At 40.4% G+C, this 20,431-nt stretch overlaps 1 protein-coding gene across 6 annotated transcripts in view; it reads right to left on the reverse strand.

Moving 5' to 3' along the window:
• The window catches only part of KLHL2 (kelch like family member 2), a 164,368-nt gene that overhangs the window by 19,855 nt on the left and 124,082 nt on the right, over positions 1–20,431 (reverse strand). For all 6 annotated transcript variants that reach the window (XM_006073200.3, XM_025268233.2, XM_025268236.2 and 3 more), the window contains 3 exons: positions 10,154–10,263; positions 4,751–4,867; positions 3,400–3,549 (listed from right to left, as the gene is read on the reverse strand). In XM_006073200.3, coding sequence (XP_006073262.1) covers positions 3,400–3,549; positions 4,751–4,867; positions 10,154–10,263 — 377 coding nt within the window. The remainder of the gene's footprint in view (positions 1–3,399; positions 3,550–4,750; positions 4,868–10,153; positions 10,264–20,431) is intronic.

The following is a 20,431-nucleotide window of genomic DNA, read 5'->3' on the forward strand; positions in this document are numbered from 1 at the left end:
TTCCAAATAAAAAAAGAAGCTAACAATAACCTGTGGTGTTATTGTTAACCCTGGTGGTCCAGTGGTTATTGTTAAGCCTTGTCATCCAGTGGTTAAGAATCTTCATTGCAATCCAGGGGATGTGGGTTTGATCCCTGGTCAGGGATCAAACTAAAGTCCCATATGCTGAGAAGCAACTAAGCCCACACAACACAACTACTGACAAACAGTGGAAACAGTGACAGACTTATTTTGGGGGGCTCCAAAATCAATGCAGATACTGACCGCAGCCATGAAATTAAAAGACGCTTGCTCCTTGGAAGAAAAGTTATGACCAACCTCGACAGCATATTAAGAAGCAGAGACTTTGCCAACAAAGGTCTGTCTCGTCAAGGCTATGGTTTTTCCAGTGGTCATATATGTGAGAGTTGGACTATAAAGAAACCTGAGCGCTAAAGAATTGATGTTTTTGAAATATGTTGGAGAAAACTCTTGAGAGTCCCTTGGACTGCAAGGAGATCCAACCAGTCCATCCTAAAGGAAATCAGTCCTGAATATTCACTGGAAGGACTGATGCTGAAGCTGAAACTCCAATACTTTGGCCACCTGATGCGAACAACTGACTCACGTGAAAAGACCCTGATGCTGTGAAAAATTGAAGGCGGGAGGAGAAGGGGACGACAGAGGATGAGATGGTTAGATGTCATCACTGACTCAATGGAAACTCCGGGAGTTGGTGATGGACAGGGAGGCCTGGCGTGCTGCAGTCCATGGAGTAACAAAGAATCAGACACAACTGAGAGACTGAACTAAACAATAACATATAGTAGCAAAACATACACAGTTTTTCATTATACTGTCCAAATCCATGAGTGCCTTACACAACCCCAAGATAGTTTACTGAAGATACAAAACTAATGTCTGAGTTATAAAAAGATTTATCTTATGCAAATAAGTATGAGTCCACAGAATCAGAGACTAATAAGTCACTGTCATGGTAGAAATATTATCTGTTATTCCAGGACTGCTACCACATTTTGTCTGATGTGTCTTATTGTGATTACAATAAAATGCATCATTACTGTTAATCATGTTGCCTCATTCTTAACTATCTAGTTAGAATTAATCTTGAATATAGACCCTCTAAAATGACAAACAGTGCTATTGTAAAAGCATCCAGTAGAAGCACTTTTCAAAAATATGTGCAGATAAATAAACTTTCAGGAAAGACTATGCAAATACAAAACTAGCAGCAGTATATCTCCCTGCTACCTGTCAGGTCTGCCGCCCTACTCTCTAGTCACCCTGAGAGAGCAGAAGAGAACTTTCATGGATTGGCATACCCACCATGAAATCAAAGCTAAAGAACTGAGAAATCCAAAGTTTAAAACAGTTGGGAGGGCCATCCAAACCCATTGGCAGAGAAGAGCCCAGAGACAGTGTCAACTGAACAGATGATCACAAAAGAGAAAATAATTGACAGGATTTCACCAAGAACTCTTTAGAATGTTTTTAAAAGTAGCATGCTTATTACAGAAATTAGAAGAGAATTAGTTTTCACTCTAAAGGCTAAGGCAAAACTAAAGATGCCAGTTAAGGGAATATACAGGTTAAGAAGAGACCTTTTAAATATATGAAATGTTTAAAAAGTATTAAAGATAAGACAAACCTTTTTGAAGGAAGTTACAAAGACCAGCATAAAAGACATAATAATTCAAATGGGCTAAGGCTATAGATGGCTTTTATAAATCTGTATTTTTTGGTAAGAACAAAAACTGACACCAAACAATATGGACAGATATGAAGTAATGAAGACTTAATAGAGATGACTTCTTATAAAAGGAGGTAAAAGGTATTTGGAAAATGTAAACACTTATAAAATCAGCAGACCCAGATGGCATGCATACTAAGGTATTAAGGGAACTAGCTAATGTACTTACTGAGCCACTTACAATTATTTTTGAAAAATCTTGGAGAACTGAGGAGAGATCAGAAAATTTAAAAACGGCAAATACCAATTTTCAAAATAGGGTAGGAAGTGAGTGCCTTGTAAATATCTTTTAAGTGACAATAATTTTCACTAAAACTTTAGAATATTTTGAGAAAAGCATTCAAATTTCTAGGAGCCTATGAAATGATGAGTAACACACAGAGGGACATTAAAAAAAAATCATGCTAAATTTGAATCTATATGATCCTAGATCTCATCAGATGCTATTTGCCAAATTACTTGTTTTGGTTTAGATAATAAACACAATAATATGGACTGACACTTCCTATAAATGGACTATATTGGTAAGTGGGTATTTCTAATGAGGAATCACCAGGAAGAGTACTGAAGTCCATTTTAAATTAAAATATTTACTAATAATTTAGAAAAAAGGAGGGAGTAGCACATTGGCAAAATATAGTCAATTCTAAATTGAGAACTCTTAAAACAGGGCAAAACAGAAAAACACTACTAATATGGATTTGAAGCAATTAAAATGTAGGCTCAAAAAAAAAAAAAAAAAAAACCCTTGAAAAAATACTAAATAAAAGTATTAAAGTGAAAGAATATAAAAGATATAATTTAATGGAAATATAAAAACAACTAAAGATGATGTAAGAAAACAGTAGACAACAGATTAATTTTAATTTCTTAATCCATCATTGCCCCCAAACACAGGAGAGCTAGAAATCAATACATAAATAAAAGTATTATATTATGTATGGATCATTTTGATCAGACCATACACAAAATGGTGCTTAAAGTGCTGGCCTCCTAGTACTATAAAGATGCACACAGAGCAGAAGAAACTGCAAACAGAAAGACAGAAATGAGGGGTTATTTGTAAAGAAAATTTAATCAGTAAGAAATGAATGGCTTCAACTAAAAAGATAAAGGTAGAATACAAACTTTCACATAGGAAATTTAGGAACACTGGAGATCTGGGAAGACATCTGGGAAATGTACACTGAAATGGCTATGTATGATGTGTGAGTGAACCATCAAACTGTGTACTATTTGTACACAACAGACAATAGGAGGTAACAAAAGAAACAAGCTAGCATCCTTAGTTGTAAGCAATTCTGTGAAACTACTCAGTTTTCACTTATCACCCAAACATGTAGCTTACAAAGAAATCTTTAGATCTACATACTCTGATTATCTTCTCTGCTGTTAACTAGAGCTGAAGAAACTCAGAAGGGATAAATACCAGTGGCCTCTGTTCCAGAAGAGCAGTTTCATGTGGTTTGTAAAGATTAAATGAGTCAAACAACACCCACCCTCCACAGACAAAATCAAAAAAGAGGTTGAATTACATATACTACAATGAATTCCTGGATACATGGAAATTCAGATGAGTAAAATAAATTAAGAGCCTCATTATGGGCCTTTCAGATGAGATAGTAACAGATATGAACAGCAGATCCTACTTTGGGAAGGTTCATGGGTGTCCTCAGTCGGGTCCGGACACTCTTCATTAATATACGCTGCTCTGTTGGTAGCAGATGGTACTTCATAGCTTCAATGAGGTAATCTTTGCAAGCACTGCTGTTCTTCACCAGTGCTTCTTCCTCAACCCTCTGAAAGAAGAAATCAGATTCATCCTATGAGGGGATAGCTAATTCATGATAAAATGACAAAGAAACAAGTAAAGAAGAAGAAAAAAGAATAACTATCTTCTGGTTCAATCTAAAAGTTTCAGAGGCAAGTTTATAAATATCACTAAAAAAATGCTTGACTATCTGGTCTGCAGAGAAAAATATATAAATAATAAAGAGGAACTGCAATGAAAATCATATACTTCAATGTCAGTTATAGAATAATCTTTAGTAGTACTATGTTCATCTATTTGTTATCTTTAAGCCAAATTAAGAAATAGTTTAGGCCAAACAGTAAGAAAAATTAGAAAATTGAGATAATGAGTCCTTCAAGCAGGGGAGGTAATATTATAAAGACAACCTTTTAAAACTTGAAAAAAAAAAAAATCCAGTAAAGGGATTTAAAATACTTTATAACAATGTGCCTATACCACAAATAAATCTTGTCCCTCCTATCCCTATCCTCAAGCACAGGATAGGTTTCTTGTTTTCTTTTTTTTTTTTCTGTTCATTTTCTTAAAGGCGGAGTACCAGTGATTACACATATGACAACAAGTAAACAAGCTTCAAACAATTCTAAAATGTTCAAATCTAATGCTAATAAAGAAATGTTTCTTCATATTGATAAACGGCAAAAACTAACACAACACTGTAAAGCAATTATCCTCCAGTTAAAAACAAATAATTAAAAAAAAAAGTTTCACTGGATGGCTTCAATTATAAATTAAAATGTTGAAATGACCCTAGTATAAAGGAATGCTAATAATAAAACAGTAAATTTAAAATTTTTCAGAGACTACTAAAGATCCATTTATTGCTATTTGTTTCAAATAACCTGGTTTTCTTCAGCTTAGAATTCCATTCTATTCCATTCCATTCACTAATTAGAGGAGGCTATCAGAAGGAAGGCAAGAGATGCAGAAATGACACAGAACTACAGATGTGGTTTCTGCATGTACTCATATCACCACAGACAATGCTTCCACAAGCTCCAGTACTTGCTTATGCAAACCAGATACTGGGGAGAAGCAAACTTTAAGACCAGAAGAGGTAGCAGTTGCCGAGGACATCAGGTATATTTACTGCCCTATGCCCGGTTGCCACTGTGTAATGAGAATATACACACTGTTGCCCCAGGGACATGGTGCTAGTGCATACTTATGTGTCATGCAAATACTTTTACCTGAACTAAATATTCCCGAGGAAGCAAAGGTAACCGTACATGTTCCATCAGCCGAGCCATAAATTCTTGCCTCACATCCTTGTCATGATTAACCCAAGCTATTACTGCTTCAAATACCTTGCAGAGAATATGAGGGAAAGAAAAGTAATGAGTTATGTACCAAGGTATCTGAATAAAATACAAGGAGATTACATTTTATATAACACTCTTGCTAAGACATCCAAGTTTTATCCATGGTTGAAGTTTTTCAAATCATGACTATGCTTTTGCTGTTCAGTTACTCAGTTGTGCCCAATTCTTTGTGACCCCATGGACTGCAGCATGCCAGGCCTCCCTGTTCTTCGCTGTCTCCCCAAGTGTAAGCTGCAGGGGCCAGTCTAGAGGAAGAGGCTCACTGTGGAACCTGTTAAACTTTGCTCAAACTCATGTCCATTGAGTCAGTGATGCCATCCAACCATCTCATTCTCTGTCATCCCCTTCTTCTCCTGCCTTCAATCTTTCCCAGTATCAGGATCTTTCCCAGTGAGTTGGCGCTTCACATCAGGTGGATGGTCAAAATACTGGTGCTTCAGCATCAGTCTTTCCAATGAATATTCAGGGTTGATTTCCTTTAGGATAGAATGGTTTGATCTCCTTGCTCTCCAAGGGACTCTCAAGGCTTCTCCAACACCACAATTAGAAAGCATCATTTCCGCAGTGCTCAGCTTTTCTATGGTCCAACTCTCACATCCATACATGACTACTGGAAAAACCATAGCCTTGACTAGATGGACCTTTGTCAACAAAGTAATGTCTCTGCTTTTTAATATGCTGTCTAGGTTTATCATAGCTTTCCTTCCAAGGAGCAAGCATCTTTTAATTTCATGGTTGCAGTCACTGTCTGTGTGATTTTGGAGCCCAAGAAAATGAAATGTCACTGTTTTCACTTCTTCTCCATCTATTTCCCATGAAATGATGGGAATGGATGCCATGATTTTAGTTTTATGAATGTTGAGTTTTAAGCCAGCTTTTTCACTCTAGCACCACTCTATCCACGCAGCCACTGACAGGGTAAAAGGCAGGAAGGCCAGGGGTCTCCAAACGAAGGAAATAGCCTACAAGTGTCAGACATTTTTATCTCTCTTAAGCGGCAGGAGGAAACAAACTAGCAATATTTTTTCTTTCTCTATATAAATTTAAAAGGAGGTTTCTCTTAAAATATTGTGTTGCCATAATGATACCTGGTTTCACCTGAAGTTAACTATTCTCAAACCTAGAAATAACCAATGCCTTTTTCTTATGGAGATGTTTGTCTTAAGCTATGGCAATGGCACCCCACTCCAGTACTCTTGCCTGGAAAATCCCATGGATGGAGGAGCCTGGTAGGCTGCAGTCCATGGGGTCGCTAAGAGTCGGACACAACTGAGCGACTTCACTTTCGCTTTTTCACTTTCATGCATTGGAGAAGCAAATGGCAACCCACTCCACTGTTCTTGCCTGGAGAATCCCAGGGGCAGGAGAGCCTGGTGGGTTGACGTCTATGGGGTCACACAGAGTCGGCCACGACTGAAGTGACTTAGCAGCAGCAGCAGCAGCATGCTAATGTACTATGCATTTACCCCCAAACTCTGTCTTCAAGTTGGTTCCCCCTCTTGGCTCAGAACTTACCTGACAAACCAGTATGTTATACTCAGATGTTGTTTCCCTAATCTATGTAAATGAAACTATTTGTATGGTGATCTGCCCTTCTTCAAGATTCAAATTAATCATTTTATGGCCCAGGACGAACCATTTGGTGCCAAGATTATCCCAAAATACATCTTATGGGTGAGGGGCCTGGTGCCATGCTGAGTTTTAAGACATTCCTTTCTTTCATTAACAGACTGCTAGTGACTATATAACATCCAACTGAAGACTAGCTGGGGGGTACTCTTTCTGCCCCCTTGTGATGCCTATGTCAGAAGCTTTCTCTATCTCCTTTATACTTTATTTCCTCTGGGTTTGCAAAATGCTGGACCACATACTTCTAAATAATCTGCAGAAGAGATTAACTTTCTTTCATCATAATAGTAGACTGTATTAAATGTGATATTTAAAATTTTAAAAATCTAAATAATAAGGACATTAAACATATACCTATGAGAAAGTTAATGAGCTATTAAGAAGATGGTATTTAACCACATAATTTCCTTCAGATTGATGAGAATATAACCCAATAATCTTTAAAGGGTTATAGAAAATGTTTGATGATATGTAAATGAATAACTGGGGAGCAAAAATTAGGTTACTGTACTGCAAGTATAGAGCAAGACACTAAGAATAATCTACACTATAATTAACATGCTTCTTCAATTCATTCAGTCCACAAGTACCTTTACGTGCCAGATGCTAGAGATTAAGAGGGTCTTGCCAATTTTATCTGCTATTTCTTGGTTCTGCTCTCTCTTCTCCACCTCTCTTTCTGCCACCCTACACCAACCAGATCTTACTGCACACTGGTAACTTCAGCATCCTCCCATCTGATCCTCACCCAACTTCTGATCTATTATGCATATCACCATTTTAGAGCTAGTCTCTAAAAATGGTCCCTAGTAAAACCATTTCTCTAGTATCCACACCTTATATAGTAACCTCACACACAGAAATCTAAGTTGGCCCCGAGAAACCAACAGGGAAGGTTGTGGAGGCAGTATTATGGAGTCATATTTGTTCTGGTGTCTTGAAATGCTCCTTTGAGGGGAAGCCAGATGTCCTGTAAGAAGTCTGATTACTGGTGGTGAGATGCCATGAGAGACCCAAGCCAGTTACAAAGAGTAAGTGGGTGGGAGAATACCAGCCAACAATTGGCCCAAGAGCCAGACAAATGAGTGAAGAAACTATCCTGGGTGTTCCAGACACATAAGATGCCATGTGCAAAGGGACTGAAGCCTCAGGTATGTGGTTCCAGTTAGAACCATGCCACCTGTCAAGACAACCCAGCTGAAGCCCCAGGCCCTGTAGAGCAGAGACAAACTGTCCCCATGTGCCCTGGATGAATTCTGCTCGCAGATTGTGAGCCTAGGAAAATGGTCGGTGAGGTTGTTATATAGTAGTATAAAACCAGAATAGTATCCATGACATGTTTGCCGCTAAGTTGCTTCAGTCGTGTCCGACTCTGTGCAACCCCATAGATGGCAGACCACCAGGCTGCCCCCTCCCTGGGATTCTCCAGGCAAGAACACTGGAGTGGGTTGCCATTTCCTTCTCCAATGCATGAAAGTGAAAAGTGAAAGTGAAGTCACTCAGTCGTGTCTGACTCTTCGAGACCCCATGGAGCGCAGCCTACCAGGCTCCTCTGCCCATGGGATTTTCCAGGCAAGAGTACTGGAGTGGGTTGCCATCGCCTTCTCCAATGACATATCTACAGAGTAGGTATTATGGCATTCTCCTACTGCTAAGAACTCTTCAGATGCTCTTTATCACCAGAATCAAGTCAATTTTCTTTAACAAGGCTGAGCAAGTATTTTATGTCATCTCCCATCTTGTTTCTAGTCACTGTGCCTACACACACACACTCTGTGCCTACACACACACACACACCGTACCTACACACACTCACACTCCATGCCTGCACACACACACACACACTCCGTGCCTGCACATACACACACTCCGTGCCTACACACACACACACTCTCCGTGCCTACATACATACACGCACACAATCTGTGCCTACACACACACACATACACTCTCTGTGTCTACACCCACACACACTCTGTGCCTATACACACACACACCACTCTGTGCCTACACATGCACACTCTCTGTGCCTACACACACACACACACACTCTGTGCCCACACACACACACACTCTCTGTGCCTACACACACAAACTCCATAGTGCATGTGCACTATGCTGCTGCTAAGTCGCTCCAGTCGTGTCTGACCCTGTGTGACCCCAGAGATGGCAGCTCACCAGGCTCCCCCATTCCTGGGATTCTCCAGGCAAGAACACTGGAGCGGGTTGCCATTTCCTTCTCCAATGCATGAAAGTGAAAAGTGAAAGTGAAGTCGCTCAGTTGTGTCCGACTCTTCGCAACCCCATGGACTGCAGCCCACCAGGCTCCTCCGTCCATGGGATTTTCCAGGCAAGAGTACTGGAGTGCGGTGCCATTGCCTTCTCCAGTATAGACACTACAGTATAAACTATAAAGATACACTATAAACTCTAATCTTACTAAACCAACCAAATGCAATCAATCTTTCACATCTCTATATTTACATATTCTGTTCCCTCTACCTGGGCTGCCGTTTTCACTCCCACCCATCCTATTTCCCTGGAAAACTCATACTCACTTTAAAAAAACTCGGATCATACACTGGAGTCATGCTAAATGCCAATCTCTATCCAAGGAATGATTACATGCTCCTATTGGATCTTCTACTGCATTCTGTGATCATGTATTACCTCGCTGGTTGTTCTGCTGGTCATAACTAAAGAATTTTATGTTGTCAATCATTTTATATCCAGAATTCCATAGCAATATCTGGTACACAGGAGAAACTCAACACACATCTATTAAACATGAATAGTAGTGTCTTCCTCTCTATTTCTAGGATGTTAAAAGATTATACATTTCACGACATTCATGTATTTTTTCATTTGCTAACTATTATGAGAAATGTGTCTTGACCCCAAGCAGGATGAATATCCTGAGGAAGAGAACTAAAGTTTATACAACAAAGCATATAAAAGAAAAACTAAAGTTTTACTTCTTCCAAACACAGCCTGTGCATAAACTTCCATGCCCTGATTTGCACAAGGTATAAACCCTACCCAAAGAATAAAAGCCACTGAGAAGCTTCTCTCTACACAGATATGAAAGGTGCAGGTGGCTGACAGAGGCGACTTCAAATTTGGAGAGATAGGCTATACAGCCAGACAAAGGAACTGCAGATGGCTCTGTAAGGGGGGCGGGGCGGGGAGAAAATGCAGGGAGAATACTGTGTAAGCTGCAGGGCCCAGTCTAAGGGAAGAAGCTCAGTGTGGAACCAGTTAAACTTTGCCACCTGGGTGTCTTCCAACTCACAAGATGATGAAATCAGTTTGGTTTGAGAATATTATGTTTTAGATCACAATTATTCCAGTATCTATCTAAGCTGTGAGAAGAAATCCAGTTCCCAAAATGTCCTTTGTTTCAGATAGTTTAATGTGTGCAAGCTCTTACTGTGGGGTCCAGTACAAAACTTCAGTGTCTAAACAGTTAGGGAAGCTCCTATGGAATGAGAAGACAGTCATTTACACAACCAACAAGTTAGGTAACTGAGTTTCTCAACTTCTAATCAAAGATAACTGGCTGTCACAAAACAAAGCAAAACAAAAAAAAAAAAAGGAAAAATACTATATCACTGTACACCAGAAAAAGAAAAATACACGTACCTTCTCTTCTGAAGAAATGGTAAGTTTGTCACTTGAGATTAAGCTGCACACTTGTTCAATGCCAAGGTTGAGAAATTCTTCACTGAGCACGACATCTGCAAAATGTTGCTCTGTTTGGAGGTTACAAAGAGAACTGATTCTATTATCATAGTTTCAAACTACTTAGAGAAGAAGAGGTTTTTCTTAATCTAACCTATGAATGAGAAAACCAAGTGCATTTCATAAGTGAGAACTAGTAATTAGTAACAACTCAAACAAACTCAGTGGCAGCCCGGGCAAGAAGGCTGTCTGACTGTACACTCAGATGGACTACTTTTATTTTATTCAGCTCAGTTCAGTTGCTCAGTTGTGTCCGACTCTTTGCTACCCCATGAATCGCAGCACGCCAGGCCTCCCTGTCCATCACCAACTCCTGGACTTCACTCAGACTCAAGTCCATCGAGTCAGTGATGCCATCCAGCCATCTCATCCTCTGTCGTCCCCTTCTCCTCCTGCCCACAATCCCTCCCAGCATCAGAGTCTTTTCCAATTAAGTCAACACTTAGAATAAGGTGGCCAAAGTACTGGAGTTTCAGCTTTAGCATCATTCCTTCCAAAGAAATCCCAGGGCTGATCTCCTTCAGAATGGACTGGTTGGATCTCCTGCAGTCCAAGGGACTCGCAAGAGTCTTCTCCAACATCACAGTTCAAAAGCATCAATTCTTGGGCACTCAACTTTCTTCACAGTCCAACTCTCACATCCATACATGACCACTGGAAAAACCATAGCCTTGACTAGATGGACCTTTGTTGGCAAAGTAATGTCTCTGCTTTTCAATATGCTATCTAGGTTGGTCATAACTTTCCTTCCAAGGAGTAAGCATCTTTTAATTTTATGGCTGCAGTCACCATCTGCAGTGATTTCGAAGCCCCCAAAAATAAAGTCTGACACTGTTCCCACTGTTTCCCCATCTATTTCCCATGAAGTGATGGGACCAGATGCCATGATCTTCGTTTTCTGCATGTGGAGCTTTAAGCCAACGTATTGACTCTCCTCTTTCACTTTCATCAAGATGCTTTTGAGTTCCTCTTCACTTTCTGCCATAAGGGTGGTGTCATCTGCATATCTAAGGTTATTGATATTTCTCCCGGAAATCTTGATTCCAGCTTGTGTTTCTTCCAGCCCAGCGTTTCTCATGATGTACTCTGCATAGAAGTTAAATAAGCAGAGTGACAATATACAGCCTTGACGTACTCCTTTTCCTATTTGGAACGAGTCTGTTGTTCCATGTCCAGTTCTAACTGTTGCTTCCTGACCTGCATATAGGTTTCTCAAGAGGCAGGCCAGGTGGTCTGGTATTCCCATCTCTTTCATAATTCTCCACAGTTTATTGTGAACCACACAGTCAAAGGCTTTGGCATAATCAAGAAAGCAGAAATAGACGTTTTTCTGGAACTCTCTTGCTTTTTTCCATGATCCAGCGGATGTTGGCAATTTGATCTCTGGTTCCTCTGCCTTTTCTAAAACCAGCTTGAACATCTGCAAGTTCATGGTTGCTGAAGCCTGGCTTGGAAAATTTTGAGCATTACTTTACTAGCATTTGAGATGAGTGCAATTGTGCAGTAGTTTGAGCATTCTTTGGCATTGCCTTTCCTTGGGATTGGAATGAAAACTGACCTTTTCCAGTCCTGTTGCCACTAGGGAGTATTTTAGAGTTAAACATCTATTCCTTATGTGTTAATAAGACTATCAGTATTGAAATTTGTAAAACCTTTTGTAAAATCAGATGAACGGCATGATGTATTAACACATTTGAATGTATTATGTAAAATATCAGAGGGCTTTAGAACATAATGATGTAAGGAGAGCAAGCTGCTTTATTTAAAAACTAAAGACTAAACTAAACAAACACATCTTAAAAGCTGATCAGTCTGAATATAAGACCATTATTTAAAAAAACAGAATTGGTTTATGATATAGATAGCTCTGGGCTATCCTGGTGACTCAGATGGTAAAGAGTCTGACTGCAATGCAAGGGACCCAGGTTAGATCCCAGGGTTGGGAAGATCCCCTGGAGGAGAGCATGGAAACCCATTGCAGTATTCTTGCCTGGAGAATCCCATGGACAAAGGAGCCTGGCCGGCTATAGTCTATGGGGTTGAAAGAGTCAGATAAAATGGAGTGACTGTCCCTTGGACTGCAAGCAGATCCAACCAGTCCATTCTGAAGGAGATCAGCCCTGGGATTTCTTTGGAAGGAATGATGCTAAAGCTAAAACTCCAGTACTTTGGCCACCTCACGTGAAGAGTTGACTCATTGGAAAAGACTCTGATGCTGGGAGGGATTGTGGGCAGGAGGAGAAGGGGACGACAGAGGATGAGATGGCTGGATGGCATCACTGACTCGATGGACATGAGTCTGAGTGAAGTCCGGGAGTTGGTGATGGACAGGGAGGCCTGGCGTGCTGCGATTCATGGGGTCGCAAAGAGTCGGACACGACTGAGCGACTGAACTGAACTGAACACTTTAACTTTCATAGATAGCTCTGAATACTATGTAAGCAACTTATTTGGGGATCAAGTTATATACTATTTTATACCCTCACCTCCCTTCCAGAAACCAGTGAGATTAACAATTCTTTAAAAAACAAACAAACAAACAAAAAACCCCAAACAAAAAAACATCTTTCTTTGATTTCACAAATATACTCATTCCTCCAAAGGGGAAGAGAGGACTATTAGCACAACCAGTAACTTAAAAACTTAAAATAAATAAATAATTATTTACAAAGTATCCTTTCCTCCACACCCAGCTCTCATTTTAAAGTGTGAACTCACAAGGAAATGTGGTTTTTTAAATCCCAGCTCTGCCATGTGTGCTAGCTTGTAAAACCCTGGGCATGTTTTGTAATTTCTTTAAGTCTTGGCTTCCTCAACTATAAAATGGGGATAATAAAAATACTTTACATAAGAAAGAATGCTGTGAGAATTAAATACCTTAATAGCTTATAAATAAGCATCTATAAAAGAAATGGCAACCCACTCCAGTATTCTTGCCTGGAAAATTCCATGGACAGAGGAGCCTGGCTGGGCTACATACAGTCAAAGGGATCGCAAAGAGTCAGATAACAACTGAGCATGCACACACACACACATGGTAAATGGTAAAGATCCAATAATTCAGCTCCTACTGTATTGTGATACCTATGTTCTAAAGCAAAAATCTGCCAAGAATTGTAGGTATTTTCTAGGTCTTTACAATTAATTGTATTCTACTAGCAATTTATTTCAAAGGTTTTTTTAAAAAAGATTCAAGTACATGTTTTAACATACCATAAAAATGAATAGTTGGCTTCTCTTGTAGAAAACACAGGGCAACCATGTCCCCAAGACTGAAGACATCAAAAGGAGAATACAGGGAAGTGACATTGATTGGAGCAGAGACTCACAAGTGGAAACCATATGGGAACTGGTGCAAGTGTAGGAAAATCTCAGTGTGGAAATTTAAGCGTTAAAAACACCATGGGGACCCAGTCACAGGGGGATTCTACAATACTGGGAAATTTCCTCCAGAAGCTCAAACGTTTCCACAGTAAATATGAGACAAGAACCCCCGGTAGCTTCTGTAGGGAGAGGAGAAATGAAACAATTTTGAAATACCCAATGTACTGTGTTCTTAATGTTACTGAATTGCTAAGTCTGTGTGTCTGATGCACAGAGACACCTATCAAGACTAAAACATTAAGAGTTTGGAACAAAGAACGGTTTATTACAGATTCATACAGGGAGATGGGTGGCTCACACCCTAAGAACCACAAAGTTACTGAAAGCTTTTAGCAAGCCCCTTTAAAAGCAAAAACTGAGGGATGAGTAGTTAGTTGTTGCAAACTTCTTGGTGTCAGATCCTTTGCTCTTGAGGTCAGGTCATGGTCCGGTAACAATTTTCCTGTAAATCTCTACCGAACGAATGTTATTTGTTTACTGTTAACAGAATAATGTTACTCTGTCCTGACGAGAGCAAAGTCCCAAGGCACAACTTTCACCCTACGAGGTCCCAATCATGGCTAAGAGGAGGCAGAGCTCAGCTACAGCTCCTCAGGGCCAGGTTCCCCACTCTCTGCCCACCTGTCACCCCTGAGGGAGCCGGGCATCCAACCCATCTGGCCCTCAGTGTCCTCAGGCTGCCCAAGTAGGGGAGACCAGGTCTCACGGACTGTGACCCAGACAAACGGACACTGCTATTAGGTCACAGACGGGTTCACTGCTGCCTCAAGGCCTGGGCCTCGGCGTGGAGGGGCTGAGTGAGGGCTCTGGCCCTGCAGGACAGAGTGTCCAGCTTGCTCCCTGGGCCCACCTGCTCACTCATTGGCCCAAGGCTGGGTAAGCTAGAGGGCCTCCAGGAGAAGGCCTGAATCTGCCTCTTACCTCACTCTCCACTGGGTTACCAGAACCCCACTGACCCCTGGCTGAATCGCTTCCCTAATGGTCCCTCATTGACAGTTCCTTGTGGGCAGGGCCCACTGTGCTGCTGACCAATAGCTGGGCAGGACAGTTGGTTGCTTGGGGTGGGGAGGGGGCAGTGAGGTGGCACCAACCAATGGCTGAGTAAGACCTGTTGCCTAGTAACAGGGTGGGGAATAATGACAACAGCAATGGCTGCCTGCTAAGGCCTGTGCTCATTCTGATCTGTTACATTAACAAGATCTGCCCTCAGGAGAATCCAGTTAACCAGAGCCTAACTGACTGAAGTTAGAGAAACACCCAACTCCAGCCCACTCTGCCCAACCAGTTCCACCTAGGAGGGAGAAAGAAACCAGAGAAACACTTGTGAAGCTCAGTCCAGAGCCAAAAGCTCACTAACAAACCCTTCTAGTCATATATAGAAGGGTTCTTTCCCCACATCTCACTGCCAGATCTCTAAAGGCCTGTTTATAGCAGTTCACTGGGTACATCACAAATGGCTATCAAGAATTATGAGGCATTCCAAAAGGCAAAAGACACAACTTGAAGAGACAGACCAAGCATCGGAACCAGATATGGCAGGGATGCTGCATTTATCAAACTGGGAACTTAAAACACAATTTAACAACTATGATAAATTCAGGGTTTCCCTGGTGGCTCAGATGGTAAAGAGTCTGCCTGCAATTCAAGAGACCTGGGTTCAGTCCCTGGGTTGGGAAGATCACCTGGAGAAGGAAATGGCAACCTACTCTAGTATTCTTGCCTGGACAATTCCATGGACAGAGGAACCTGGTGAGCTACAGTCCATGTAGTCTCAAGAGTTGGACACGACTGAGTGACTAACACTTTAACTTTCACTATCATGATAAATATGCTCAGGGCTCTACTGGATAAAGTAGACAGCATGAAAGAATAGATGTGTAATGTAAACAGAGAGAGGGAAATGTCTAAGAAAAAAAATCAAAAAGAAATGCTAGAAAACAAAAAAACTGTAAGAAAAATGAAGAATGTCCTTGATGAGCTTATCAGCAGACTAGACAGGGCTGAGAAAAGAACCTCTGCCTTTGAGGATAATGGTGGATACATGTCATTATACATTGTCAAAACTCACAGAATATACAACACAAAGAGCAAACCATAATAAATACTATGGTCTTCAGTTAATAATAATGTATCAGTACTGGCTCAGAATCTATAACAAATACACCACACTAATGTAAGATGTTGAAAATAGCAGAGGCTGTAAGAAGAGAGAGCACACAGGAAGAACTCTGCTCTGCCCCTCTTTTTGTCTATAAGCCTACAACTGCTCTAACAAACAAATTTTACTGAAAAAAGAGTGCACTAATAAAGAAAAACAGAAATGTATACTTTGTAACTGAATCTGTAATAAATCAAGTCAATGGAAGAAAGTAAAATTGGTATTTGAAAGACTACAAACTAAAGATTAAACTTAAATACTCAATTTTAAGAGATACCTAGTCTTTATAGCATATTACTTCACAACAGTACTTCAACACCTAGCATGAAATATTTAATATGATTAAAGATTTTAATAAACCATCATGATTAATTACAAAGATCATTTCTACACCTAAAATAAAATCCTAATTTTCATGATCTCAAAAGAAATTGACACAAAAAAATTACTTCAGAAGTGTTTATACTTTCTTTTTAAAGAAATACGGAAAACCTTTTTTCAGTGGTTGGATCTGTGTTTCAAAGAAAAAAAAAGCACAAAGAGATCCTTTGTATTTAAAGTTCCCAAATAAATTCATTTTAGCAAAAATCTGGCATATAGCATATAAACTTTAAAATGCTTGTGATAACAAATTTGAAGTTCAAAGATAAATGTGTAACAGCTACTGAATAAAAGACAAGTGAATATAAACCTCTTTACTTCCTAATCATAAAATATTTCACTTCCAAATACAGGTCTGCAGTGATTTTACACTAAGTTCCTTTTATAATTTTAAAATCTGAATCAAAGAAAGAGGTTACCTCTACATACTTTTCACATGGGAAAAAATCCCTAATGAAAGTGAAAGTGAAGTTGCTCAGTCGTGTCCAACTCTTTGTGACCCCATGGACTGTAGTCTATCAGGCTCCTCCGTCCATGGGATTTTCCAGGCAAGAGTGCTGGAGTGGATTGCCATTTGCTTCTCCGGGGATCTTCCAGACCCAGAAATCAAACCTGGGTCTCCCACATTGCAGGCAGACGCTTTACTGTCTGAGCCACCATGGGAAAAAAATCCCTAATAGTAACAAATATATTACTTTTCCAAATCATGACTGTATGGGTTACTCTAGCCTCTGCCTCACCAATCAAAACAATGGACTTGCTAAAAAATAAACTGGGTGACTTTTTAAAAATAAATAACTATTCATTAATAAATTTTGAAGCAAGGGCATTAGTAGCCTATCCAAAGTCAAGTTTGGGCTCTAAATTCATCATGTACTCTTCATTAGTAGCACCCAAGACAGTCTGGTCATAGTGAAGAGTTCTGACAAAATGTGGTCCACTGGAGAAGGAAATGGCAGCCCAGTCTAACATTCTTACATCGAGAACCCCATGGACACTATGAAAAGGCAAAAAGATATTTCAACGCAATATGAGTCTCCCCACCCCAGTTGGAAGGTGTCCAATATGCCACTGGAGGGCTTCCCTGGTGGCTCAGAGGGTAAAGCAACTGCCTGCAATGTGGGAGACCCGGGTTCAATCCCTGGGTCGGGAAGTTCCCCTGGAGAAAGAAATGGCAACCCACTCTAGTATTCTTGCCTGGAGAATCCTATGGATGGAAGAGCCTGATGGGCTACAGTCCATGGGGTCACAAAGAGTTGGACACGACTGAGCGAGCTCACTTCACTTCACTTCAAGTAAGAATGAAGTGGCTAGGCCAAAGCAGAAACAACAGTCAGTTGTGGATGTATCTGGTGGTGAAAGTAAAGTCTGATGTCATAAAGAACAAAACTGCATAAGAACCTGGAATGTTAGGTCCATGAATCATGGTAAATTGGCTGTGGTCAAGCAGGAGATGAATGAACATCAACATCTCAGGAATCAGTGAATTAAGGACAGGAATGGGCAACTTTTATAATAATTCAGATGACTATTATATCTATTATTGGGGGTAAGAATCTCTTAGAAGAAATGGAGTAGCCCTCATAGTCAACAAGAGTCAGAAAGGCAGTACTTGGCTGCAACCCCCGTTTGCAAGGCAAACCATTCAACAATACAGTGTGTATTAAGCCACTTCAGTCATGTCTTTTCGATGCTATGAACTATACCCTGCCAGGCTCCTCTGTCCATAGTATTCTCTAGGCAAGAATACTGGAATGGGTCTATGCCCTAACCACTGATGCCAGAGAAGCTGAAGCTGATCGGTTTTATGAAGACCTACAACACATACTAGAACACCAAAAAACATTCATCAAAAGATTCCTACAAAAGTAGGAAGTTAAGAGATACCCACAACATGCAAGTTTGGCCTCGGAGTACAAAATTAAGCAGCGCAAAGGCTAACAGAGTTCTGTCAAGAGAACACACTGGTCATAGTAAACAACCTTTTTGAACAACCAAAGAGATGACTCTACACATGGACATCACCAGATGGACATCACCAGATGGTCAATACTGCAATCAGACTGATCATGTTCTTTGCTGCCAAAGATGGAGAAGCTCAGCAAAAAGCTGACTGTGGCTCAGATCATGAGCTCCTTATTGCAAAATTCAGGCCTAAATTGAAGAAAGCAAGGAAAACCATCAGGGCATTCAGGTAGGAGCTAAGTCAAATCCCCTATGATTATACAGTGGAGGTGACAAACAGATTCAAGGGACTATATGGGACAGACAGAGTGCCTGAAGACCTATGCATAGAGGTTCATGACACTGTACAGGAGGCGGCGACCAAAGAAAAAGATATGCAAGAAGGCAGAGTGGATGTCTGAGGAGGCTCTACAAATAGCTGAGAAAAAAGAAGTGAAAGGCAAGGGAGAAGGGGAAAGAAAAGAAGTGAAAAGCAAAGGAGAAGGGGAAAGATATACCCAAATGAACAGAGAGTTCCAGAGAACAGCAAGAAGAGATAAGAAGGCCTTTTTAAATAAACAGGGCAAAAAATAGACGAAAACAATTGAATGGGAAGACTAGAGATCTCTTCAAGAAAATTGGAGATATCAAAGGAACATTTCATGCAAGGATGTGCACAATAAAGGACAGAAATGGAAAGGATATTAACAGAAGCAGAAGCGATTAAGAAGAGGTGGCAAGAATACACAGATGAACTATACAAGAAATGAGCTGGATAACCACAATGCTGTGGTCACTCACCTAGAGCTGGACATCTTGGAATGTGAAGTCATAGGCCTCAGAAAGCTTTACTATGAACAAAGCTAGTGGAGGTGATGGAATTCTAGCTGAGCTATTAAAATTCCTAAAAGAAGATGCAGTTAAAGGGCTGCACTCAATATCCTAGCAAATTTGGAAAATGTAGCAGTGGCTACAGGACTGGAAAAGGTCAGTTTTCATTCCAATCTTAAAGAAGGGCAATGCTAAAGACTGTTCCAACTGCCATACAATTGTGCTCTGTTGGGAGGCGCATTAGGCATTACTGACAAAATGGAGGCACAGTCCCCAGCCCCCTCTCCTCATTCTGCAGGCACAGATCCCGGGATGAAGGAGTTAGGCCTTGTAATTTTGACTTGTCTTTTCCTCTCCTCGGCTGAGTTGACTGAAAAGGAATACTAAGGTGCTTATTGTTCTTGAGAGGAGCATGAGAAGGCACAAAGCCTTCTGCAGCATTGCTCAGAAAATAATTCATAAAGTTAATCATTGACATTTGTTTAAGGACTTTTACAAGAGAGTGTTCCAGGATGAGCACATAGGCCATAGCTTGAGGCCATGGGAGGGATTACTATCTGAAGCTTATTTGTGAGGAAAATGTTTATGGCAAAGGAGTTGACTGAATTTAGGGCTTAGAAATAATTAAAATAGTTAGAAGTTAAAGATTTAAGGAATGTTGTAAAGTTAGCATATTTTACTATAGCTTATAGAAGTTAGGAATTTTTAGAGACACTATAGCTAGAAGCCTTTTTTAAGAGATAGTGAGCTCAGGATGTTAGGGGCGAACAGGACTTAGGAAGATAAGTAGTAAACTGAGGAATGTAGCATGAGTTACAATGTAATCACAAGTTAACTATAGGACACATTAGAAGCGGTAGATAATAGATGATAAGGCTGATTCCCAGAGAATCACTGAAGCAGGAACTCTGAAGAGCAACAGTGATTTATGGAGATAATAAATCTGGGAGAGGGGGAACTGAAAATGTCAAACCTCTGGCCTAAAGTTTTTGTAAAAGTATAAAAGAGAATCTTAAACTTGAAATAAGCAGGCAGTCCATAGAAAAATGAGAGGCTGTCTCATCGCCGACACCATTAATCTTTTCAGGTTGAATCCCTGGCTGCTGGAGTTGGACTCCGGCAGTGCTCATTTCAGATGCTAGCACGATTATGCTCAAAATCCTTCAAGCTAGGCTTCAGCAGTATGCAAACCCAGAACTTCCACATGTTTGGAAGTTCTGGAAGCAGGGTTTGGAAGAAACAGAGGGATGAGAGATCAAATTGACAACATTCATTTGATCATGGAGAAAGTAAGAGAATTCCAGAAAAAACATCTACCTCTGCTTCATTGACTACACTAAAGCCTTTGACTGTGTGGATCACAACAAACTATGGAAAATTCTTAAAGAGATGGGAATACCAGACCACCTGACCTGTCTCCTGAGAAACCTGTATGCGAGTCAAGAAGCAACAGTTAGGACTAGACATGGAACAGTGGACTT

This window comes from Bubalus bubalis, chromosome 17 (genome assembly GCF_019923935.1).
Source record: "Bubalus bubalis isolate 160015118507 breed Murrah chromosome 17, NDDB_SH_1, whole genome shotgun sequence".
NCBI classification, from domain to species: Eukaryota; Metazoa; Chordata; class Mammalia; order Artiodactyla; family Bovidae; genus Bubalus; species Bubalus bubalis.